The 26998-nt window shown below is 38.1% G+C and overlaps 1 protein-coding gene across 1 annotated transcript; it reads left to right on the top strand.

Annotated features, from left to right (window-relative positions):
• Positions 1–318: 318 nt before the first annotated feature.
• On the top strand, positions 319–26436 carry ATP6V1B2 (ATPase H+ transporting V1 subunit B2). Its single transcript, NM_176671.3, is given in 14 exon segments — positions 319–456; positions 8311–8366; positions 12748–12846; positions 14079–14172; positions 14327–14404; positions 14850–14989; positions 15328–15429; positions 15801–15898; positions 16512–16635; positions 18561–18711; positions 20121–20203; positions 21458–21562; positions 22767–22896; positions 24984–26436. Coding segments are annotated over 14 exon segments (1536 nt in total). The 5' UTR covers positions 319–320; the 3' UTR covers positions 25124–26436.
• The last annotated feature ends 562 nt before the right edge of the window (positions 26437–26998 follow it).

Genomic DNA, 26998 nt, shown 5'->3' on the forward strand with positions numbered 1-26998 from the left:
ATTCCTGTTGACTTTTTCTTGTATGAAGTTGCCTTTCTTCCCTCTCCCTCCTTTCTTCTCTTTCTCCCTTAAATCTTGCCTTTCTTTGGGTCCCTCTCCCTGTCGGGGAACCCTCCTCCCAGCACGCTGGTCAGCTCCTCTCCCAGCTTGCTGGTTTAGCCCCGCCCACGCGGAGCCCAAGTCACGAGGCTGCGGGCGGGGCGCAGCCAAGGGGGCGGGGGCTCCACAGCGCGCATGGGCGGAGCGGGGAGCGGGCCGCCCCAGCTATATCTGCGCCTGCGCGGTGTCGCTGCGGGGCCAGTCGGGACGGAGGAGACAAGATGGCGCTGCGGGCGATGCGGGGGATCGTGAACGGGGCCGCGCCTGAGCTACCAGTACCCACCAGCGGGCCCCTGGCGGGGTCTCGAGAGCAGGCGCTGGCAGTTAGCCGGAACTACCTCTCCCAGCCTCGTCTCAGTAAGTATCAGAAAGCAAGACGAATCCTGTCTGCTCTTAGCCCCTTGCTCCCACTCACCTGCTTAACCAGAGGGGTGGGTGGGGTGGGGAGGGTTGTTTTCCGATCTCGCGCCCCTCTACCCCGACCTCCGCGTCTCTCTCTAGAAGGAGATTTTCAGTGACTCTTAATTTCCATGCCAGCGGTGGACTAAGGGGAAGAGCACCATCGGGAACTTCTTTCTGGGTTGGTGGGCTCTGGTCTGTTGCCTACCCTGTGCAGCTTCCCGAGGCTGGAGCCTGCTTAGGCGCTTGCTTCCTGTCCTGGAGGCAAGGCCGCTCCTTGCAGCTCTCCTCCTGATCTTCTGCTGGCCTCTTTTGGATCTGCAAGGGTCAAGGGAACGCCCCTCCTCATCCCTTTGCCTCGGGTGTGGACCTCAGGGCAGGTTCTGAGGTCCTGCCGAGGGAGACGGTGTAGTGTCATCGCTGACGTGGTCAGGCTTTTCTCGGATGGAGGTCAGTCCCACAGGCAGAGGGAGATGTTGTTCGGTGAAGAGGCAGCCCCGCAGGAGGACATCTAAATACCAGCGAAAGCCAGAGCTGAAAAGTACCCCGCAGGTCATCCTAGTCTAAGCCTCTCATTTTACAGTGAGAAGCCTAAGGTTCTGAGAGAGACAGGGCTTGCCAGGCTTTAGACACCTAATTACTGACAAAGCAGGAAAATTCCAGATGTCTTCATTCCTGCTGGACCTTTTTCCTTACCATTAACTTGAGTGCAAGATTGTCTTAAGGAAGACAAGCAGTTTTGCCTGTGTATGTAGAATATATGCAAAACATATGCAGAGGCATGTTTAAAATGTTATTGTGAAAAAATCCTGATAACCAGGCTTAAATGGACTGCTCAGCCATTCCAACAGAAACTAATCATTAAGATTGTGTATCATCAGACCTTCTTTAGGCATTGGGGATGAGCCCTGAAAGTATACTCTTTACAATTTAGGAAAGCACCTGATGTTTCCCAACACTAGTTAATTGCCAGAGTGCCTATTTGTGGGTGGCTCTTGGGTTAAAAAGAATTTCAGATGAAGGGTTTCAGTCTGGGCGCTCTCCTCCTGACTAATCCCATCCTGATCAGTCACTGGGTCATGTGACAGCACTGCAGTGTGAAGAAGGAGGAAAGACTTGATCATAGGTTTGCTGAGATGTGCTCTTTTTTTCTTTTTTGGGATATAGTTGATCTACAACGTTGTGTTAGTTTCAGGTGTACCGCAAAATGATTCAGTTATATGTATGTATATATGTGTGTGTGTGTGTTTCCCTTTTTAGATTTTTCCCATTATACTGTTATTAAATTAATTTATAATTATAAAATCATAAAGGTTATTACAAGATATTGAGTATAGTTCCCTGTGCTGTACAGTATGTCCTATTGGCTAATAGTATATAAATTGTAATTCCAAACTTCTAATTTTTCGCCCCCCCCCCCACCATGTGCTTTTTATAATGGCAATTATTTGCATTAGAGAATACCAGTTGGGAGTTTGTGTGAGCTGAAGTAAATATTTCAAGAAATTGACAGAAGTTGCATTCATAAGAATACATTTGTGCCTAACAATTACAGATACTCTCAGTAATTGCATTTGTATGCTTTGATGTTCTTTGGGTGGAACAGATAAGACATTAGTGGTGCTTCTAGGAAAAGATTAGAAGAGGCAGTAGTCATTTTTCCATATAATTATTCACTCAGTCTCAATTCAGAGTATCAACTGAAACGTAGTTGAAAGAGTACTCCATGAGTAAGGTTGTGAGCTCTTAAGGGAGGTATGATTTCTGGACAGTCTGTGTGTGCTTAGCAGTGGCTGAAGAACTTCAGGAGATGAGATTCCCCCTGATAAGATGCAGGATTGCAACACAATGCTTAAAACTGAAACTTTGTGGTTCAGGAATCCTTTTTGTATCCTCAGTGCCTAGTCCAGTGCTCACACATAAAAGGCATTCTGTTTTGTAATTGTTGTGTAGCTTGTATTTAAACCCCTTATTCTAACAGTTTAGTGTTTGAATCCTTAATGTGGATGGAACAGGAGTAGGGAGTTGGTGTACTTGGTTGGAGTTTTCCTTCTATGTCTGGATTATTCTAAAAAGCACAAATGATACCATATGTATGCTAACAGCTAACAGCATTTGTCATTTTTTTCTTACATTGCTACATTCTTGATTCTGGTTAACACTTTAATCACTTCTGAATAAATATTGATTAACCTTGTCACTTTTCTAGTTAAAGATGTTACCATCCTAAGTGAAAAGTTATAGTTAATGTGTGTTTTTTGAATAAAGGAGTGGAATATTGGCAGTTCCACTGTACAAATAGGATGCTGGTTGAAAAATTGGGGGATTATGGGGCTGTTAACAAGGTCTGGAAAATGAGATCTGCAGACTTGAAATAATCTTGAGCACATTGGTTAAATTTCTAGTCACAAGGAAATAAAACTTGATTTTCTTTTATACTTTGAGCAAGATTCAGTAATACACTTAGAGCTTTTGGATGTTAAACATTTTGATTTAATCTCCTGTTTCTTGAGATCCTAGGTCCGCCTGTCTTGCAGTTCTTATGTCATAAAGTAAAGCTAACCTCAGTGAAAAGTCCAGTAAAGGAATCATTGGCCTGGCCTTTTTCTAGAACCTCTCTCTCCTTGCCCCCTGCAAGGTGTGGGTCTCTACTTTTCTTACACAATAGATGATGATTGTTCTGGTTTTGTTTTGCTGGTAAGGAAGAGGCTGAAGGACTAGATCCCATATTGTGCAATGGTTGTTGAATTTTCTCTTTGAAAGTTTCACAATCATTAAGAGTGTTAGATCTGTTGAACAGTCTTGTATCCTGTAGGAGGAAGAGGATGTCATCTGACCAAGTATGTGCTTCTTAAAACCTTTGTAGATTTGGGGTTTAAGATGTTGTTGTCTAAATATTTATCACCTCCCTAAATATTCAGGATCAAAGATGTAACCATGTCTGCTTTGTTGTCAAAAGTTCTAATCATTTCTTGCAGACCGAAGTTCTTGTTTGTTTGGAATTTTCAAGAGAAGAGTGGTCATTATAATTGTCAAACACAGGCATATTTATGTAATTTGTGAATGGATTTTGATATTTTGAAGAAAGCTTAGTGTCTTTGGCAGCTTTACTCTAAACAGTTGTCTTTGCTTTGGGCTGTTAATAGTAATGGTGAGGTGTGTGTGCGTGCTTAGTCGCTTCAGTTGTGTCTGACTCTTTGCCACCCTATGGAGTGTAGCCCACCAGGCTTCTCTGTACATTGGGGTTCTCCAGGCAAGAATACTGGAGTGAGTTGCCAGGGAATCTTCTGACCCAGGAATCGAACCTGCATCTCTTACGTTTTCTGCATTGGCAGGTGCATTCTTTACCACTAGTGCCACCTTGGAAGCCCAATAATGATGCGGAAAGCTGGGCAAATGTTGTTGAGAGATAAAAGGTGGTGTTTGATGTTGTTTTCTCTGCTTGTCTTCCCCGCCCTCCCCCCACCACCGTTTTTTTATTATGGAAAGGAGCTATAGTTTGTATATAAACTGTCTTCTCCCCGTTTGTAGTCTAATGCTAGGAACTGTGTTATCTCCATATTTTTAAATTATACTGGAGACTAAGGGTTATAGAGTACAAACTTAGAATTAGGAGAAGGGGGCACAAACAAACAAAAGTAATTTTAGCCCTCGCTCTTTGATTTAGTAACAGGTCTCTCAGAGATGTAGTTCAAGTGTGGAATGTGTATGTCAGCCTTGCCTGCCTCCCAGTGTGTTGTTGTGAACTGAAACAAGGTAGCTTATCTGAAGATGTTCTGCAAGGGTGGAGCAGTTTGTTTTGGTAATATATTCTGTTTAGTTTGGATTATGCCATGTATTAGTTTATTTTGTATCCAACTTTAATTTAAATCAAGCATGTTGCTTAAACTCTGCTTTTTATCTGAAGTGGTCTTCTGGTGCTTACCAGTGAGAGAAAACTGCTGAAGCATCTCCATCAGTTTCTCCCTTTTCTGTTTTAACTTTTCTAATGCCTGCACTCCATTGGAGAAAGATTATTTTTCAGTAATGACACAAGAGTGTCGCAGATCACAGAAAAGGACCGGTTCAGTTTTAGAATCTGAGCTGTAGCACAGAGTTAAAGAAAAAGTGACTGGAGGTGGACTGTATACGTTCAGATCCTTAGGGAAGTTACTTAATTTCTGGGGGGAAAAAACACTTGGAATAATAGTCATTAGCTCATAGATCTGTTACGGAGATTAAAAAAGAATTCCTGTCGAGTACTTATTAAATATTATTGGTGGTTTTGGTATTGATCAATTTGAATGGTTCTTGGCTTTTTTGAAGGCTACGTACATTGTTTTAAATTTTGAGACTGTGATGAAGTAGAATCTTGTCTTCTATAATAGCAATCAACTTGATTCACTCTTTCCAGGAAAAGCAATCATTAGTGGTTTTTTTCTTGGTCATACTTTTGTCTTGTGACTGGCAAAACTTCATAGTTTTGAATGAGCTTGAAATTAAACATGAGATTCTAAAGGATCATTGTTGAAGAGGTTAAAAATTCAAAGAAGTTGCCAATTTTTTCCAGAAAGTAAAGAGAATTTCAGAACCTGAAGCATTTTACTGATGTTACAGTCAGCAGTTGCCTATAAATCTCAAAACTGAATTCCCCTACCCTCACTGGCCCACTCTATCCTCCTGTTCCCAACTGTTAAGGTTTTTGAAAAGGTCAGTGTTTTAAAAGCCAGGTGCTAAGAAAATGTGTTTCTAATGTAGTTCACTTTGCACATCCTCATAGCAATTCTAGAAAATCATTGAAAATCAATATTTGGAATCTTAAAATGAGAACAACGAGGGAAAGAATCTAAAAAGAGTAAATTGTGTGTGTGTGTGTGTATATAACTGATTCACTTTGCAGAACATCTGAAACTAACACAACATTGTAAATCAACTATATGCCAATAAAATTTTTTTCAAAATTATATACACAAAAGTATTCTTAAAAAATGAGAAAAATCAGGGAATTCCCTGATGGTCCAGTGGTTAGGACTCTGCACTTTTAGCTTCCTGGCCTGGGTTCAGTCCCCAATCAGGGAACTACAGTCCCTCACACCAGGTGACACTGCCAAAAATAAAATAAGACAAGGAAGAAATTGTTTCAGGGGTAGGAATTATTTTTAAAACAGTAGGGAGGATGAATCAGTAGTATGTTAACTGTTTTTCAGGTTGGTGGCAGTCAGTTATAACATGTGTAGTATTCTCTACCTGGTCTGTAGCTGTAACTGTGATGTACAGGCAAAGCGAGGGAGGAGGGAGGAGGGTTCAGGATGGGGAACATGTGTATACCTGTGGCGGATTCATGTTGATATATGGCAAAACCAATACAATATTGTAAAGTTAAAAAAAGAAGAAGAACCTATGAAAACAATGCATTGAAAGCGCTTTTGTATTTTTATTCTTGTATAAAGTTATTTGCTGGCTATTGTTGGCCTCTAGTTCAGTCTGTTATTTAAAATCTAATATATGAATTATTTGGCTTGAATTCATGTTTGGGGCCACGTTGTTATCTGTATGGATGTACAGCCTTGAATGTGAATAATTATTGTAAACTATATTTTACAACTTTTTTTCTGACTGTATTACATTTTCTATTTGGTCGATTTAATCATATCATAATTTAATTAATCTGTTTATTCTTTTTTTTTCCTCCAAATATCTGTGCTTTAGATACAGTCACCAGGATGAATTTCCACATATGCTCGGTAGTCTTGTAATAAAAAAGTGTTAAAAAAAAAAAAAAAAGAGTCCAGAGGATTACCATAAAAGTAGTAGAAAATATAACAATTGAGATCTTTCTAATAATCTCGAATTGCTTACTTGCTTGGGTGTGCAGTCATATCCTACCTACTCTTCTCGACCCCATGAATTGTAACCCACCAGCCTCCTCTGTCCATGGGATTTCCCAGGCAAGAATACTGGAGTGGATTGCTGTTTCCTCCTCCAGGGGATCTTCCTGACACAAGGATCGAACCCACATCTCCTGTGTGTCTTACATTGCAGGTGTATTCCTGACCACTTGAGCCATTTGGGAAAATCTTGGAGGCATAATTAACTTGTTTACGTGGACATCCGTTCAGGTTGTGACTTCCTTTTTATCGAAGGTTGAAGAAAAAAGAGTACGTAGGGACTTCTGTTCGGAGAAGGCAGTGGCACCCCACTCCAGGACTCTTGCCTGGAAAATCCCATGGATGGAGGAGCCTGGTAGGCTGTAGCCCATGGGATCACTAAGACATGACCGAGCGACTTCACTTTCACTTTTCACTTTCATGCATTGGAGAAGGAAATGGCAACCCACTCCAGTGTTCTTGCCTGGAGAATCCCAGGGATGGGGGAGCCTGGTGCGCTGCCGTCTATGGGGTCGCACAGAGACGGACACGACTGAAGTGACTTAGCAGCAACAGCAGGGACGTCTGTTGATCATTACAGTTATAAATGTATTCAAGCAAATATTTGGTGTCAAGAGGTAAATGTCCTCAGAATGAAAACAAGTGTCCTGATAGTGCTTGCCTGCTCTCTCTCTCTGTTTGTACCAGAGCACTGCTTCCTGGCTAAAGAAATTGTGTCTTTAAATTCTGAAGCTCCTTGAGTGATCAGACTGCTTGTTTAAATGGTTTCCTTATTCTTGGGCATTTACATTCATGCAGAAATTTCTGTGTAAGACCTCATAAGAAATCACGCAAGTGAAAATTTCCCAACTAATTAACAGCTTCTTATAAATTATTTCATTTGTTTTTTCAGCTTTTCTGATTATGAAATTTAGTTAATTCTGACATTGTTGGATTTGCTCTCCTGAGTTCTGATTTATACATGATTACTATTAATTACACTTGGCAGGTATGGAGCTGTGTTGTGGTTCACCAATGGCTACATCTTTTCTAAAATGAGGGATTTGGGTAGCTTGATGCTATGCATAATTTGCAGTAGAAAATGTAAGCTTCTACAATGACAGTAACATTTGACTTTTTTTTTATAGGATACTTGTATGTTCTCTGGCCTTTTATCCCCCTTCATAAGCTCTTTTTTCACAGTTTTTATGGTACCATTTAATGATGGTTTTTTATCTTAACAGACTACTTTTTCTCAGATTTCTTTCATGAGTTTTGTCACTTTTGCTTAAAAGGGGTTCCCTTCCTCTTTTCTGTCTACTTTGCTAAGTGCCACCTTTTCTATAAAACCATTTTTCTTCTAAATAAGAACAGCTGCACTGTCTTCCCCATGCTCCACAGATCTCTGAACACCTCTGTTAGAACCCTTAACTCCCCTCCTCCTCATAAAATTGTGGACTCGTAGAAACTCTCTCTCTTTGCCTTTGTTTTTGTAGCCTGGGTCCTTGAAGCAGTGTCATTTATAGTAAGAATTCAACATGGTTTGAGGTTTGCCTGGTGGCTCAGACGGTAAAGCGTCTGCCTACAATGCGGGAGACGCGGGTTCGATCCCTGGGTCGGGAAGATCCTCTGGAAAAGGAAATGGCAACCCACTCCAGTACTCTTGCCTGGAAAATCCCATGGACGGAGGAGCCTGGTAGGCTACAGTCCATGGGGTCACAAAGAGTCGGACACGACTGAGCGACTTCACTTTCACTTTCAACATGGTTTGGGTTGAATGAAGGGGAAATTATGAAAAGTTGTCCAGATAGGGGCATATTTATGAATTCAGTGAAAACTTTCATACTGTTTGAGTTGCTCCATTTAATAATGGATGTGACAAAGTAGAGGATTTTTGGTAATACCAGAGAGGTAATAGAGACTGTGTCCTGTTTGACTGGCACTGACTGTTTCTGTTTCTTTCCAGCGTACAAGACAGTATCAGGAGTTAATGGTCCACTAGTGATCTTAGACCATGTTAAGGTAATGCCACTGTCCTTATCACCTAACCATTTATGCAGTTAAAAGCATAGTACTCAAAACTGTAGTTTTTTGTAATTAAAAATGACAAATTTTAAGCCATTCCTTGGTCTGAATGTCATTGCTACATAGGAGATAAGAATTTTAGAGCAGAAGTCAGAAGATAGGATTCTAGTACTGGATCTGTTGTGGATTCTGCTTGTGGCCTTGAGTCCCTTATCTGTAAAATTTTTAATTTGTTTAAAAAATTAAATTTTAATACAATTATTTTACTTAATTAAAATTAAATTTTAATGAATTTAAAAATTTTTAATTTAAAAATGTAGTTCTACCTCCTAGGTTTATTAGGGAAATAACTGTAATATATGTAAGTATGTTTTATGACTTGTAGGATATTAGATATACAGTATCTTATGGCTCTTGTCACAGTATTATAACTACTTATTACATATTTGTTTTCTTTTCTCTACTAAATTTTAAGGTCTTTAAGTGAATAAACAATGAACTTTATCTTTGAGGACCTGACACTGGTGTTCAAGTAATGAATAAACTACAGGTTATCTCAACAGCGGCTAAAACCATCAAGTGAAGAATAGCTTTTACCTATTCAGTTTGTTGAAAGACTCTTTTGTTACATTTTTTTTTTTAGCCACACCTATATAATAAGAATTATCTTAGAAAAAGAGGCATGTAATACAGTTTATAATTGAGTACCTTGGGTGAAGCCTCCTGAGTTCTGTGATTAAAATATCTTCAGAGGAAATAATTTGTGTAATATGCCCAGTAATTCTGCTTTGGTTGTTGTTGAGAGTGGATTGGGGAAAAGGTACCCATTTATTAGTTGGTTGAGAGAAGTAATGACGAAAGTATGTTTGGCATGTGGCCCTTCTAGATGCAGAAAGTAATCAAAAGACATTTCCTAAAAGAGTGCAAAGTGCATTGTCTGTTCAGCTTTATTTAAGTTAATATTTTTATGCATGACAGGGTACCTATACAAATCAGATTAAGCATGTAGCTTACTCCTGGCCATAGCTAGTATGCAATTTGATTCAGAGCTTCAGTATGTAGCACTGAAGTTGTACATGTATGCAGATGTCCATTAATGTTTTGTGAAAGGATGGAGCATACACTTTTCTTTTTTGAGAAAGTATTTGGAACATTATTTGTTTTAAATACTTTGTTTTATTTAAATATTTTTAAATATTTTTATTTAAAATTTTTTTAAATAAAAAAATTTTAAATATTTTGTTTTAAATATTTGTTTTAAATACTTATCTTTGTCCTTTATTCTTTTTTATATACTTCTTCTTAGATAAAATTGGGGGCTTATATTTTAAAAATATGAAGCATAAACATACTTTCAAACAGTCTAAAAATACTCATGTTTCAAGTATATTAAATGTTGAACTCAGCACCAAAAATATACAGTACAAATATGTAAATGTCTAATTGGTAAGGACTGTGAAGGGTAAGTACAAGATACTATGAGAGTCAGTAATGGGAAGGACTTCAAAAACATCTTGGAGGAAGTAATTTTAAGAAAGCTGAGAAAGTTTTATTGAATGTTTGGGGTATAACTCCAACTGAGGAAAAACTGGTAAATAAAGCTTATGTAGTTGTAATAATTTATATGCCATAATGCATATACTAGAATCAAGGAATATATAATTTTATACAAATTGTATCAGAATAGATGATGGAGACTGCTATATTTAATTCATTTTCTGAAGGTAGCACATCTTTCATTCCCAAACGAGAGAAAAGATAGTATCAGAAAAGAAATAGTAAAGTTATTCTCACTCACAGGCACAGATTCCAAACTGTGAGCATAAGTAATTTTATCCGGTATATTTTTGGTATTTACTGAAAAAAGCATAAGCTTTCTCTAGCTTAATCTATGAATGACCTGAATTATACTGACATTTTCTAATATCAAATCATCTTTTGTATTACTAGGATAAATTCGACTTTGTCATAATTCTGTTGACTTTTTAAAACATGTTCTTGCTAATATCCACTAAAACATGCTCTTGCTAATATCCACATATTGGATATTAGCAAGAGCATGTTTTAAAAAGTCAACAGAATTATGACAAAGTAGAATTTATCCTAGTAATACAAAGATGATTTGATATTAGAAAATGTCAGTATAATTCAGGTCATTCATAGATTAAGCTAGAGAAAGCTTATGCTTTTTTCAGTAAATACCAAAAATATATCTGATAAAATTACTTGCTTCTTTACAAAAAAAAAAAAAAAAGAAGAAAAAGAAGGTGGTTTTAGAAGTAAGGGATAGAACAAACTTTCAAAATCTCTTAAAGGCTATCCACCATAACCTACCACAAACAGCATCCTTAAGGGGAGACTCTGGGAACATTCCCATTTAAGTCAGGAACAAGATGAGGGGGCCCATTGTCACCACCACTGTCCGTCTTTGTTTATCCTTTTGCTTGAACCCTGATCAGTGTTGCGGGAAAAAGAAATTAGGGGATATAGGGATTAAAAAGGAAAAGGCACAACTATCATCATTTCTTGGTACTATGATTAAACGGAAAACACAAGTCATTCAGTGGACAGACTGTTAAAAACAGTGGTGGTAAACAGTGTTGCTGGATACAGAAGATCAGTCTGTAGAAATCATTAGTGTTTTGTATGCCAGGAGTAACTACTGGAATAACTAGTAACTTTTTACAGAAAACTGTGAAACTTTGTTGAAAGACATAAAAGAAGACTTCAAATAAGAGGAGATTCCATACCCATGAATGAAAAGACTCAGAATTCTCCCCAGGTGACAAAATCAGTTAGAAGCAGATAATAAAGATTTGGTGCAGGAGTGAGCAGGCATTTCAGTGGAACAAAATTAAGATTCTTAAAACCAGCTCTTCTCACACCTGAGAATTTGACTTGATAAATGATAAAGGCTACATTACAAGTCACTGGGGGCTATTTGTGTTACTCAGTACATACGAGTTGGGGCATTTGGCTTCCTGTATAGAAAAGAAAAATGAGAAAAATACAGTTACTTACCAGAAATAAATCCAAATGGATTAAAGACCTAAACATGAAAAATCTATCAGAAGACAATATGGAAGACCATTTTTATTTGTGATTTTAGATTGGAAGGTTTTCCTACAAAAAGAGGCAAATCATAAAGGCAAATAAGTCATTTTATTGCAAAAACTTCTGTATGATTAAGATTACCATAAATAAAATTTAAAAAACAGACTGGGAGCAGATACTTGGAAAAGGATTAATATTCAGAATCTATGAGACTTATCTAAAAGTAAATTAGAATAAGCAGATTCAGTTGAAAAGTGAGGAAAATATGTTAATAAGCCAGTTACAGGAAGTGAAGTGAGAATTGTCAGTGAATATGAAAAGATGCTTAGTAGAATCAGAAAAATGCAAATTGAAAGATACTATTCTTTATTTTATCAAAATGGTAAAAATTAAAGTTTGATGATATAAGATTGGCAAAGATGTAGGGAAAAGATACTTTTCTATGCTACTAGGAAATTGTAAAGATTACTCCTTTGCAGAGTAATTCGCAGAAAAATGGACACAACCTGTAACCTGCCACTAGGTAACTAAATACCGTAGGGAAACTTAGACCCACTTGCATGAGACGCCACATGTGAGAATGTCCATTGCAGTATGTTTGTACTAGTATAAATTTGGAACAACCTTGAACACCAGTGATAGAAGAACAGCTGGATGAAATGTAATATCAACTTGACTTTATCTTAAATATTACCATGACGGACCGAAAATATTCAGGCAAGTGGGAAAAAACCAAATTGCAAGATGATATGTTTAGTATGTTCCCTTTTAGGCAAATGAAACATTAACGGTACATTTCTGGAAACATGCAATTTAAAATATTAAAATGGACTAGAGGAATACACTTCTGGTTAGGAGAAGTGTATATTGAGGGGGGTATATTAGCATTATTTATAATGAGTAATTATTTTGTTGTTTAGTTGCATTTTATTCCTGTTCTCCAACAGCACAAGATGATTAGTGATTAAACAGCCCAGAAGCAAGCATCATTGCTGAGTAGAGGGAACATAGTTGTTAGTTTTATCATCTTTCTATAGTCTGAAAACTTAAAAATATACATGGAAGAAAAAAGAATTAACTGCTGTGTTTCCATAGAATCAAGATTCTTCTTTCTATGCCTTTTGCTGTGTTTGCCAGAATGTGTGCCAGCAGTGAGTGTTTTAAGGACTTAAACTACCTGCGGATATTTTAACCTCTTGATGTATACCTGCATGTATAGGGGCCGTGTAGGGATTGCACAAGCATGTGTGCTGTGATAGAGCCTAGAGAGCATTTGGGCTTCTAGAACATTGGTTTATTGAGCCTTTGTTTTTTTACTATTTAGTTTCCCAGATATGCTGAGATTGTGCACTTAACTCTACCTGATGGGACGAAGCGGAGTGGGCAAGTTCTAGAAGTTAGTGGTTCCAAAGCTGTGGTTCAGGTAAGCATTACTTGAAAAATCTGGCCAGTTGAACATTTTTCTAATCACAAAAAAGCATAAGAAACACCGGTAGTGTTTTCTGGTGATTATCACATAAGTATACAGATCTTCCTTGACTTACTTGTGGGGTGACAGCTTGATAAACCTGTCAGTAAGTTGAACATACCATTTAAGTTGAAAATGCATTTAGTACACAGAACCTACTGAACATCACAGCTTAGCTTAACTTCCATTGAAGGTGCTCAGAACACTTAGATTAGCATGCAGTTGCATAAGACCGTCTAGTGCAAAGCCTATTTTATAATAAAATGGTACATATCTAATGCATTTCTACCACATGACCCCTCTGTTTCTTTAGAGATTGGTTACTGACTGTAAGGGAAGAAAATGAATTTTTCTTGTTGTCTTGCCAAATGTCTGCCACCTATGTGCATTCTAGCCCAATAGCTCCACTGGTAAAATGGCTTTTTTTTTTTTTTTTTTTGATTGGTGAAATGAAGCAGATAATCACATAGAAAGACAGAGACAAAAAAACAGAATTCACAGCTTGTGGGTTGAAACCAAAACAAGATCTGAGTCTGTGTCTGTAAATTGTCTCTGATAAGTCTAGTTTTTAATGTTACTGACTAGAGAAAGTGGCAGTTTTCTAGAATAACATATTGCCCTAAAAAGTAATATGGATGGCATCACTGACTCAATAGACATGAGTTTGAGCAAGCTCTAGGAGATGGCGAAGGACAGAGAAGCCTGGCGTGCTGCAGTCCATGGGATTGCAGAGACAGACACAACTAAGCGACTGAACAACAACTAAAAAGTAATCTAAAGCAGAGGTCAACAGAATTTTTGTAAGGGGCCAGATAGTGGATGTTTTTAGGCTTTGTGAGGTTTTATCTAAGGTCTCCTCTGTTGCATGGTCTTTACACTTTCTTTGCCTTCTTTTTTTTTTTTTTAAAGAAAACCACCCTTTAAAACTGTAAAAACAAACAAACAAACAAACACACACACACACACACACATTCTTAGCTTGCTTAATAGGTTTGGCCTGCAGGCATGACCCTGGTTAAGAGGTGGAGGTTTGGTTCATCACCTATCATGAACACTTCTTTGTTAGTGATAGTAAAAGTAGTATATACATTTATGTATTTTACTTTATAAGGGCCATTTAAGAGGCAAATAAATTTTAAGCACTTATGATCAAATTTCTTTTACTCTTCTGTTTTCTTTCTTGATAGGTATTTGAAGGGACTTCAGGTATAGATGCCAAGAAAACGTCCTGTGAGTTTACCGGGGATATTCTCCGAACGCCAGTGTCTGAGGATATGCTTGGTAAACAAATACTGTTATTCATTCTGAGCAGAGATCTGTTTACTTTTTAACATACTTCCATGTAGTTTTTTTAAGTGAATGTTTAAAAACACAGTTAAAAAAGTGAATATTTGAGTCATTGTATTCTCTGTACTGCCTTGTCATTGTTTAACAGGTCGGGTATTCAATGGATCAGGAAAACCCATTGACAGAGGTCCTGTTGTCCTGGCTGAAGACTTCCTTGACATCATGGGTAGGGACAGAAAATGGATTTTGTGTTTAGAGGAAATAACATCTGTCTTATACCTTTGTCAGAGAAAGGATGATTTTTATGATACTTAAGTAGATAACCAACATGCTTCATATTTAATTAGTTATTTTGTTAATTATTTAGTAATTTTATTTTTCCCAGAGCTTATCTTAATTTTTTATGTCAAATACTACAAGATATTGTAAAATATTACTATATATTACTATAATATTACAATGTATCTGAAATATAAGTAGTAGAGCCATAATGGCTTTGAAATTAGGATTTCTCTCTTGCTACACTATATAATTTATTAATCTACAAAATATTAATGGAAAAAAGTTTCAGATTTCAAAAATAACTCATTTTTTGAGTAGAAATAAATGCTTTATATGACTGTAGTCTTAAAATATATATGTATCAATGTTCTCTTTTGGAAATGCATTAGGCCAGCCAATCAACCCTCAATGTCGAATCTATCCAGAGGAGATGATTCAGACTGGCATTTCGGCCATAGATGGCATGAACAGTATTGCTCGGGGGCAGAAGATTCCTATCTTCTCTGCTGCTGGCTTACCGCACAATGAGGTGAGAACTAGAATTTATTTGATGTGAAATTTAAGAAGAAAGGATCTCCAAATGTTTCACTGTTAGTGAGAAACCAACTAAAGGATTTTCAAGGTAAATACTCAGTGTTACTGTTTATATCATCCAGTTCCATTGACTCTCTTATCCATGTGTATCTGACTTCTTCCTTACTCTTAGGAATCTTTGCAAAAATTGCAGAATAATTTTGTTAGGGAAAGACCTTTAAGACATCCCAATTTCATTTGTGATTTAATTCCCAAAAGTGTAGGATAAAGGTTATTTTGTTATAGAAAATATTATTTTAGCTTTCAACCCTGTCCTTTTATACTCCCCATCAGATTGCAGCTCAAATCTGTCGCCAGGCTGGTTTGGTAAAAAAGTCCAAAGATGTAGTGGACTACAGTGAGGAAAATTTTGCGATTGTATTTGCTGCTATGGGTGTAAGTATAATCTTTTCCTATTTTAGAATGAAATGTAAAATTGCTTATGTTCTTAAAACAGTGTAGAAAAATACACATGTATCATTCAATTTATCTCTAGGTAGAGAAGTTTCAACTTGGTATTTTGGGCAAACCATGGATTAGTATTTAGCAGTTGACTGGAATATAAGAATAATTCTCTTTGTGCCCAAAGCTGACTGTTTACTCTCTTGGCTTTTGTGAATGTTTTGGGAGTACCTGAAGCTTTAGAAGAAGGAGCAGTGCATATCTATAGCTTGGCCTTCATTAGAAATAAATGCTGGGGGAAAAAAAGAAAAAGAAATACTGAGAATCTTGCGTCTCTGAGCACTGATGAAGTCATTGCTATTTAGGTAAACATGGAAACTGCCCGGTTCTTCAAATCTGACTTTGAGGAAAATGGCTCAATGGACAATGTCTGCCTGTTTTTGAACTTGGCTAATGACCCAACGTAAGTAAACAAATATGCTGTTTCTCTCTGTTTACACATGCTTCTGGTCAAAAATATTACCTTAGACTAGGGAGGTAAAACATAATGAAAGCTTCATGGGCCTAGGAATAAGATAACCATATGTAAATTCCAGCTCTGCTTTTTGCAGGTCACTTGGTTTTGGGCAAGTCATTTAGGCTCTGAAGCTCAATGTCTTCTTTTGTAAAATGTGATAAATAATACTTGTCTCACAGAGTTGTGCATATTAAATGAGATAATAAGTTACTTAGCACATGGCCATACTCAGTAAATGACTTTTTCCTCTTGCCTGTAAAATCTGGCCCCTGTTGTTTCCTCCTTTCTCCTTCTCACTCGCTTCCTTTCTTGCTAGATTTTGAGAACTATGTAGTTCTGAGAAATTATGGGGCATTTATAAAATAGTCAATTTAGCTGTGTAGCACTGAGTAAATACATAAAAGAACTCTGCCTTAAGACTTTTAAAGTAGTAATTGCTTCACCTTCCTCAGTTTGTGTAAAACTTTAAATGGGAGATTGTACTGTTATTTCCGGAATCATTTTATTTTGTTTTTGGCCTTTTTGTCTGCGTGACATAGTACTTAATGTTTCATTTCAGTATTGAGCGAATTATCACTCCTCGATTGGCTCTAACCACGGCCGAGTTCCTGGCCTATCAGTGTGAGAAACATGTATTGGTTATCCTAACAGACATGAGTTCTTATGCTGAAGCACTTCGAGAGGTAATTTTTCTCTTAATTACAGTAGGTTATCTTGTTGCTCTGCAAGTTTTCATTTTTTTTTAATCATTTTTTAAAATTAATTATTCATATGTTAGTGTAACACCTTAATCAGGAAAGAAAATACTATTTTTGTCAGCCTAGTTGAAATGATTGAAAATGAGATTTAAATTATTAGCCTGTTTATCATACTGTCACTGTCTCCATTGATTAAGACTGGATTCTCAGGACTTTTCCTGGTGGTCCAGTGGTTAAGAATCCACCTTCTAGTGCAGGGGTCGTGTGTTTGATCCCAGGTGAGAGAACTAGGTTTCCACATGCCACGGAGCAGCTAAGCCCGTGTGCTGCAACTAAGATGTGACACAGCCAATGAATGAGTGATTAAATAAATACTAAAAAAGAAAAAGATTGGATTCTTAAAGAGAGTGAATCATGCAAGCTATTTAATCAGCTACTCTACCAGGAAGTTCTGTCTCTCTGGACAGTCCATTTTTAGCCCTTTCCAGGAATTTCATTTTCAGTGATGTAAATTTTTATTTATTTACATAAATAAAGACTATACTCTGGCAGAACCCTCTTCAGAACTTTTTTCCCTTCAGAAAACTCAGTATTTAGAAACAATATAAGATTCTAGCATCCAGAAGTGTGGGGTGTGTTCTGATGCAAGTTAGGAAATTTTGAATGAGTTGCTCTTTTAAGTATGTAAAAAAGAGAAAAAGACTTCTGAAGAGACTTGCTATATAAATATCTAGCTTCTTAAAATTCCTTAAGATCTGTCACCATATCTCACTCTGCTTTGGTGCTTTTCCATTGAAGGACTTTTTTTCTCCCATCCATCCATCCATACTTACATAAAAGGCAGTGAAAATAAGTATTAGTGAAAATTTTTAAGAAAGACAATTTAAAAGCCCTTTAAAAAAAATTATTAGATTCAACAGACAGCTATTCTGTCAAATAGACACTTAAGTTTTCTATATGTTTATCTTGCTTTCTACATGATCTCCTTTGATGTTCAGTTGCTAAGTCATGTATGACTGTGACCCCATGGACTGCAGCATGCCACATTGATAAAAACTGGTCTGCAGGCCACAGTTTGAGTAGCTCTGATGGAGCGTACTCTTGGAGGTGCCGAAGTAGCACTTAGCAGTTGGGCTTCATGCTTTAGGGTTCTTAGTGGTTGTAGATTAATATGTATACATAATATTCTAGTGTGCATGTCTCCGAGAGAAAGACCTTTTATTACTGTTCTTGTGCAGTGATCTAGGGAAATTATCTGGCCCTTGATTCCAGTTGTAAATTGGGGTTAATATTAACTTCTTCATTAGAGTTCTTGTGAGGATTAAATTAAATGATGTATGTAAAGTATATCTGGAGAAGGAAATGGCAACTCACTCCATTCTTGCCTGGGAAATCCCATGGACAGAGGAGCCTGGCAGGCTACAGTCCGTGGGTTTGCAGAATCAGATACGACTAAGCACACACACATAAAATGCATCAAATGATTTATGTATATATATATATATTTTTTTTTTTCCCTTTTGATTTTTTTCAGAGTTAGTCTATGTAAATCTGCAGGATACATAAGATGAAATAAATCGTGTGAACTGAGAGTGTTCTCTTGGTTTTAAAATGGACTTCCTTTGATTTATAAAATTGCAAGCTGGATTTTCTTCTGGCAAGCTATTTAAAGATTCTTGTTATGGCAATAATGATTTTAACAAAAAGCTTCTGGTCCCCACTTGTCAACATTTCTGTTGTAGAATAATCTGAAATTTTGTTGCTAGATTTTTCTTAATGAGACAATACTTAAAATGAACAAGATGATATTTCTGACTTTGTAATTTGGTCTATTCAAACAAACATGTTCTAACCAAGCGTTAGTTCTCATATTCTGGTATGTGATACTATTCTCCTTGACTCACTGTCAGGTTTCAGCAGCCAGGGAAGAGGTTCCTGGTCGACGAGGTTTCCCAGGTTACATGTATACAGATTTAGCCACAATATATGAACGTGCTGGTCGAGTGGAAGGTCGAAATGGCTCTATTACTCAAATTCCTATTCTCACCATGCCTAACGATGGTAAGTTTTGCGTCTTTGGATTATAGCAGGCCTGATCATTGTAAAGGGCTTTAATTTCAAGAGAGAATATCACTATCGTTTTGAGAGTATTCTCCAGGAGTTGAGTTTACCTATTGATTTGTTTCTAATAAAATTTTTTCATTTCAAAACTACCTATAATTATTCTTTAGTAGAAAAAATTTTCTTGTAATTTTAATTTTTATTAATTAGCTAGTATTTAGTGTCTGCTATTTGCAGTCCACTGGTCCAGATGTAAGGAAATTTTTTAAAACGTATGAGCTCTTCTTATTGTAAACTACTCATTCTACTTGGATGTTTTCTTTATATATGTGCACCAGTAATTTAAGGTAGCTTAGGTGCCAGATAAAGAGCACAAGTAGCAAATGCCACAAGACTGGAGGTAGAATGACTGACAAGGCTTGTTAAAAATTACCATGTCTGTAAGCGCACAGTGCAGTGCCTGCCTGGGTGTCCGCCCAGCAGCTCCTGGGTGAGACTTTCAGCATTCCCCTTATGTTAGTGTCTTTTTGTCTTTATCTTAGTTTTTTTTTTTAATACTTTTACAGAATATTTTCAGAAACAGTAAGAACTATAACTGAGCACTGTTTCAAGTGTTTTGTAAATATTGACTCATTTGATCTTCATGGTGACTTTGAGGTGTCTGCTCTGCTGTGAGGCACGGGGAGGTAAAGTGTCCCGAATAGGAAGTGGTGGCTTTAGAACCCAGGCAGTCTGAGTACTACCTCAGACGTGACGATGATTTGTTCCAAGGAAGTAGCTACAAGATTGCTGTCTGAACAGACTAGGGACACCTTGCTCTGTAGGGCCTGCTGGTGCTGCCTGTAGTGCTGCGTTACTTGTTTAGCCTGTTTGTATTTCCCATGTTGAAATGTTGGGTACCCATCTGGGATAACTTATGGAAGAGTGCTGTCTCAGTATACATCAGATGGTCAAATCTCTGCAAGCGAACTTTGTGTTTAAATGGAACGTTATTTATACTTGGGGGAGAGGCAGCACATCTAGGAGAAATAGTGCTTTTTATGAATGTAACTAATTTAACTTGCGTCAACACATATCTGTGCTGCAACCAAGTAAGTTAAACTGGCCATTGTGGTAACCTCTAACCATTTTGGCTGTTTAAATTCTAAACTTTATTAAAATCAGATAAAGTTTTGAAATAAAACATTTCAGTCACAGTAGCCACATTTCATGTGTTCAGTAGCCACATTTGACCAGTGGCTGCCATATTGCATAGCACAGATAAAGAATTTTTCCATCATCACAGAAAATTATTTTATATAGCACATATTATTTTATATTTATATATTTTAAGTAGTACAGATCGACTTCCTGTGGGTTTGTTTATATGAGATGGACAGTAACTAACATCACATGTCTTCCTCTGGTAGATATCACTCACCCAATCCCTGACTTGACTGGATATATTACAGAGGGGCAGATCTATGTGGACAGACAGCTACACAACAGACAGGTATTGAACACTTGTGCAGTGCCATAAGCTTACACATCTATTCTTCAGTTATTCTTTAGTGTCTCTGACTTTGCTCTTAGGAATTATTTATTTAGAAAACACCAACTTGAATTGTTTTTAATATGACTATGAAACTGTCATTTCTGTAATACTAAAATCCTAGTGTGGAGAAGACTGCCAGAATTAAAAATTAAATTTCCACTTTTCTTATGCCTTAAAGTAGAGTCCATTGTCTCAAAGAACTCTTTTCGGGTCTTTATTCCAAAATGGCATGGTCCACCAGTTTTGTTACTAATATAAAAATAGATTTTTCAGATTATTTTCCTTTTTATTGTTATTTTTAATTGAGGTATAATTGACATAACATTTCATTAGTCACAGGTGTACAGTGTGATGGTTTGATATTTGTATTTGTTGCAAAATGATCACCACAGTAAGCCCAGTTAACGTGTCACCTTACATAGTTAAAGTTTTTTTTCTTAAGATGAGAATTTTGGAGATCCAGTCTTCTAGCTACCTTTAAATACGCAGCACAGCGTTATTAGCTTACACAGCCACCATGCTGATCATTCCATCCATGTGACTTACTGACGTCACCACTTACCCTTTGATCTCCCTCACCCGTTTTTCCCACCCCCATCCCTTGCCTCAGGCAGCCACCAGTTTGTTCTCTGTGAGCTCAACAATTTGTTTTTTAAGATCTCATGGATGTGAGATTGTACATATTCTCCTTTTTTATACATTATACATATTTCTCTTTTATCTTTTTCTCTCTGACTTATTTCACTTAGCATAGTGCCCTCATGGTGCATCCATGTTGTCACAAGCAGCAAGATATCATTCTTTTTTATGCTGAGAAATCAAAAATGGAATCTTTTAATTATTCTTTAATAGATGCCAGCATCTAATAATGAGCTTTTTGATGAAATTGTTAAATCTTTTTATGTGTAATTTTATGAGAGTTCAGAACCATTTTGGATTTGATATTGCAGACAGATTTTGAAATTTCAGTTTTTTTAATATAATCTTGTACTGTTTTGTAGATTTTACTTTTTGGATTTGATTTCGCAGAAGAAGTCTTAAGCTTTAAAATATTTCTTCCTTACCAGGAAAAGATACTAGGACTCATCTAGAAAGCAAAAGCAGCAGCTTTATCCAATTTAAATAATAATAATGAGCTTCACAATCCTTTACTACCAGTAAAGCTTGAATTTTGTACTTAAATATATTTTCTCCCTTCCCATTTTACCCAAGATTTATCCACCCATTAATGTGCTGCCCTCCTTGTCGCGGTTGATGAAGTCTGCTATTGGAGAAGGCATGACCAGAAAGGATCACGCCGATGTGTCTAACCAGCTGGTATGTGTGTGCTCTCCAGAATGAGTGCTTTCTTAGTTCATTCCTTCTGCTTTCTTAACACCTCTTGTCTTTTTTCCACATCACTTTTCTTCTCCCCCATTAAAGCAGGAGTGTAATATAGAATAGTGGAATATCGGTGGAATTCATTAGAGCCTAGTAGTTTTCTCATAAGGATAAGTAAATGCTCATGACAAAGATCAAAAATCACATGCCTAGGAGAAGGAAATGGCAAACCACTCCAGTATCATTGCCTGGGAAATCCTATGGACAGAGGAGCCTAGCAGGCTACAGCCCAAAGGGTCACAGAGAGTCGGACATGACTGAGTGACTAAGCACATAGCTACTTAGGTCTTAGAAGCTGGCCCTTGGGTGTGGCTCACTGCTTCTATCTGGCGTGGGGCCCAAGGGTCTCTCCCTGAGTTGCCAGTTGTCAGCAAAGAGGAGACCTTTCCCCTCTCCACTCAGTTCGTCCACCTGACAGCTGTGTAAGGACTCATGTGTCCTGAGTGAGATAGGTCTTCCCACCTGCTCCTCAGGTCCTTGATCCCTCCCACCCCATCCCCTCTCCAGTCTCAGATGCGAATAAAGTTTAAAGACAAGGAAAAAAAAGAACCACATGCTTGAGACCTGCCTCCCATAGTGTATGAATTAGTTTTTAAGTAAAAAAATCAAGGCCTAAAGCCTTTAAGTTTTTATTAATAACCTTAATAGTAATTATACAGTATTTCTGAAAGAATATTCTACCTTATTTTTTGTTTAACATAGTAGGCAATCACCAGAACACTAAGGGGTACATATATATTCTGTGAAATCCTTGGTTTCTATAGCCCTGAGATTGTATAGCAAGCATAATTAAAGGAAAATGCATTTGACCTTAAAATAGGCATGATAAACCTACTAACATCATAAGTATTTTTTTGAATAGAATTTAGAGATGGATTTCTCTCATAGTGTAAGTTATATGAAAATGCTCTACAAAATGTAAGCTCATTGATACGTTGAGAGAGCATTTTTTTGTACATTGTTTGTAATGTTGATGTACTGTGTGCCTGAAGATTCCTTTCTGAGTGACTTGCATATGAACTTTGTGAATTACATTTGGAAGTAGTATGAAATCCTGTGAAGATAGCTGTAGCAGTACACTTCTGTAGCCCAGATTATTCTTAATATTTATAAAACCTTATCTCTGCTTTTGTCTCTGTAGTATGCGTGCTATGCTATTGGTAAGGATGTACAAGCCATGAAAGCTGTCGTTGGAGAAGAAGCTCTTACCTCAGATGATCTTCTTTACTTGGAATTTCTGCAGAAGTTTGAGAGGAACTTTATTGCTCAGGGTAAGATGACTGTTTTCCCATGAATATAAACAGCATCCTAGGTAGTTTTGAGGACTTCTTTCCTAGTCTGAGAGAATTTACATTGGTCTCCATGCAGTTTTCCTTCTGATCGGAGAAGAGGTTCTTTCAGCCACTTGCCATGTCTTTCTTCTTAGCCCTCTGCCTTCAACTCCTTGATCCAGTTATTTGGCTCCTGTCTTACTCTTTCCCTTCTTACAACCAGCCTTCTGCTCTGCTGCCTCCCTTGTCCCTTCTTCTTAACCTCTCTGGAGTGCTCTTCTCTGGTTTTGGGGCTTTCAGACTTTTCCAGTCCATCTATCTTCATCTTCCTGATTTCCTATCTTCTTGCTTCTTAATTGTTAATGTTTCCAAAAGCTTAATTACCTCTTCTTTCTGTGCTTTTCCCCCTACACTGACTGACTTCCTGTTTATGAGCCTTTAGCCTCTTTCTGGGAGAAGGCAATGGCACCCCACTCCAGTACTCTTGCCTGGAAAATCCCACGGATGGAGGAGCCTGGTAGGCTGCAGTCCATGGGGTTGCTAAGAGTCGGGAACGACTGAGCGACTTCACTTTCACTTTTCACTTTCATGCATTGGAGAAGGAAATGGCAACCCACTCCAGTGTTCTTACCTGGAGAATCCCAGGGACGGGGGAGCCTAGCAGGCTGCCGTCTATGGGGTCGCACAGAGTTGGACATGACTGAAGCGACTTAGCAGCAGCAGCAGCAGCAGCAGCAGCAGCAGCCTCTTTCTGAAGCTCTAATCCCACGTCTCTAACTGGGATAACTTTGTTTATGCCACTACCTTCTCAGACTTCTCATGGTGAGAAGCAGAGGATTTTCCCAACTGACCACCTGCCTAGCAACTAATTCCCTTTTCAATTTCTGTCTACCTCTCGCATGACCATTGTCCCAGTTAGCCCAGGCTCAGGAATTAGGGATTCTTAACCTTTTTCATTTATTTTCCATCATTAAATATTGGCTACTTTGCATTGTTCTCCTTTAAAACATCCTGTTCTGTTTTTTTTGTTGTTGTTGTTCCTAATGTAACTTAGGCCAGTGTTTCTCAAAATTGAACACACCTTTGAATCTACTGGGGAGCTTGTTGAAATGCAGATCTGATTCAGTAGATCTGGGTGGGGCCAGAGAGTCTGTTTTGACGTTTCTGGGTGATGTTGAAGCTATACTGACCTCTGTCCTCTCTGAGTCGGAAGACCTAGTCTAGTCCTTCTCTCCTCGTCTGTGGCCTGTGTCTTCACCAGTCTCCCCAGCTCTCTATACCATTGCTGAAGTAAATTTACTGTTAACTATATTGAGTGTCCTTCTGTTAAAAAGTCTGTGGTGGTTTTAATCACATAGCATGTGCAGGGCTTTTGAGCTGTTTTGTTTGGTCTGCTAATGCTGATGAACTCTGTTTTTTACCTCATTGGTATTTATAAAAGATGTGTTTTTATTAACATTAAAAATCCCCCAAATATGATTGCTGGGTTTTCTTAAAAAATTATGTAGAACCTTACTTTAAAGGATAACAATTAATTCTGGTAGAAAAAAGGACCAAGAACTCTAACTCCTTAGCCAAAATATGAGATTCATTTGCAGGATAAGGATGACTTTGCTATTAAAAATAATAATGGCAATAACAACTTTGAAAACCACTGCCCTATTCAGGAGCGTAATTGGCATTTAGGCTTCTTATGTGTCTGTACTAAACTCCTTCAGGCTGGCCTCTTTTTTCTGAGGAACAGTTTTCTCATTACTCCCTGGATAAAACCCTGACTCTAGTTTCTGTATTCCTTGGAATCTATTTAGAGCCCACCCAGTTATCAGAAAAAGGCATGTGTGTGTGTACACACGCTCATGACTACCCGATGTTTCTCCCTGCGGCTTTCTCCCTTTTCACTTATTCTTATGTCTAAACCCTCATTTCTACATTCAGTCACATCCAGTCCAGGGGGACCTAGCTATTTGTGTCTCTTTTTTATACTTCATGCTCCCAGTGCTAGGCCCATAACAGAGTAAATTTTGAATAACTCTCTGGTAAGTTAACAGTAGTTGGCCTTTACTCATCTGATCTCAATTTTTTGTAAGGTCCTTATGAAAACCGCACTGTGTATGAGACTTTGGACATTGGCTGGCAACTGCTCCGAATCTTCCCCAAAGAAATGCTGAAGAGGATCCCTCAGAGCACCCTGAGCGAATTCTACCCTCGAGACTCTGCGAAGCATTAGCTGCTACTTCATCGCTGGCTCGATGCTCTTGTGAAGTACTGGTTCTATTTTCTTTATTCCTTTTGCACTCCCCCATCCCCACCTTTGTGTTGGAGTTTACTGTGTTACCCTGTAATTAAAAACAAAGACTAGGTAACATACTGTGCCAGTGTTGCAATGTTTTAAACTGCTAACAGACTTTAAAATATCCCCTGTTTAGAAAAACCTGGATCCTTCCAACGCTTTCTTCAAAGCAGCTGAGAGTTGGAGGTGGAGTTTTTCATCAATGTGTGTATTTGTACATAGTGGTGTACCTTACTGCCTAGTGTCCTCATTATTGGGGTCTCTTAGCCCTTGCCTCTCCACCCTGGCAATAGTATCACTATCTGAAGTTACAGTGCTTTGGTCTCCAAGCTAGGGACAAGAGAGGGGTCTGAAAGACACTTCTCAGAGCCAAGAGGCTTTCCTGAGTGCTGGTTTTAGATTTTGGTATGCCTCAGGGTCTGTGCCGCTGCTCTCAGCAGATGGTTTTTACTGCCCGCCTGCTCTTTCCTGTCTAATAGATAGACTAGAAAAGGAGTTTCCATTTCCTCTTTGGTACGGATTAGCTTCAACCTCCATGTCTTACTGCTCTTCCTCCCTATGAATAACACAGAATCATGCCACTTTTGCCCTGCTGGCATCGCTCTGAGCAGCAAGATGCCCTGTCCTAATGATCCTTACTGGGTTTCCATGCAGAAGAATCATCATTACAATAATTAATAGAACTTTGCTTGGAAAGAGTTGGGATACAATTGTTTAAGAGTTAAAAAAAAAATCCTTTCTACACTTGGACATGCCAACAGTGGTTTTAAGTTTCTAGAATGTTGACCAGATGCTAGAAAGGCAAGTGGGGAAGAGAAAGCACTTCTGTTTATGGATTTTTTAATTTAATGTATGGATATTTTAAACTCTGTTAGATAGTAGCCTTTGGGAAATCCCCCATTGGGTCCTGCTTTTCAACCTCTTTGCCTTTTCAGGGTAGTCTTGTGGCACAAGTGACAGCATTAAAAGCTTTAGCCTTTTAATTCCTCCTCCTTCCTGCTGCGAGCCCTGAGCTGTCTTCTATGCACTTCTGACGTGTCTCCTGTTGGGTCTCTGTGTTCTTTGTTCCTTGGGTGCAATAGCAGCTTCTCCGTGCATTCCATCTTTCTTTCAAGTTGTGTAAAGTTCTTCAGTTTTTTCTCTGAAGGTGTAGGGGGTGGGGGCGGGGGAGGACAGCATGATTATATTTTAATGTAGAAAATGTGACCTGGATATAAAATGAAAATAAATATTAAATTAAATGAAAGTTACCTATAGTGACTCTGTATCTTCTCATCAAAAAAGTAGTAGCAAAGAGCAAGTATATAATAATAATGCACCTCTTTGATTCACAGTTTTGAGCATCATAACCAATGTTGTGAACCAGGTCCTCTTACAGGGGAACCATGTTTTGTATACCTGTCTGCATTGTAGGTTGCCCTTACGAGCTCTTTTCTATAATACGTCTTCCACTGTATTACAGTTTGATTCAGGGTCGGGAGTCCCTAAGGTTGTTATAGCATTGTTTGTTGCAAACATTCTCCAGACTTTGAGAGCCTGTCTGCCACGAATGAAAGAGGGTAATAAATAGAAAGTGAAAGACATACTGAAGCAGGCTGAAACTTATTTCCAATAAAATCTGAAACAGGTGTCCAGTATATAAGGAAAACATAGCGGTTAAAGCACAAGAACGTGGCATCACGGCAGCCTCCCACTTCTTTCCCCTCCTCAACTCAAAGCGCATTCAGATGTGGAGGAAAGGCTCTGTCATGGCAAGAATAGGGAGACCTGGGTTCTGAGTCTGGTGCTGCTGCTCAGCATGTGATCTTGCTA

Source organism: Bos taurus, chromosome 8 (genome assembly GCF_002263795.3).
Source record: "Bos taurus isolate L1 Dominette 01449 registration number 42190680 breed Hereford chromosome 8, ARS-UCD2.0, whole genome shotgun sequence".
NCBI classification, from domain to species: domain Eukaryota; kingdom Metazoa; phylum Chordata; class Mammalia; order Artiodactyla; family Bovidae; genus Bos; species Bos taurus.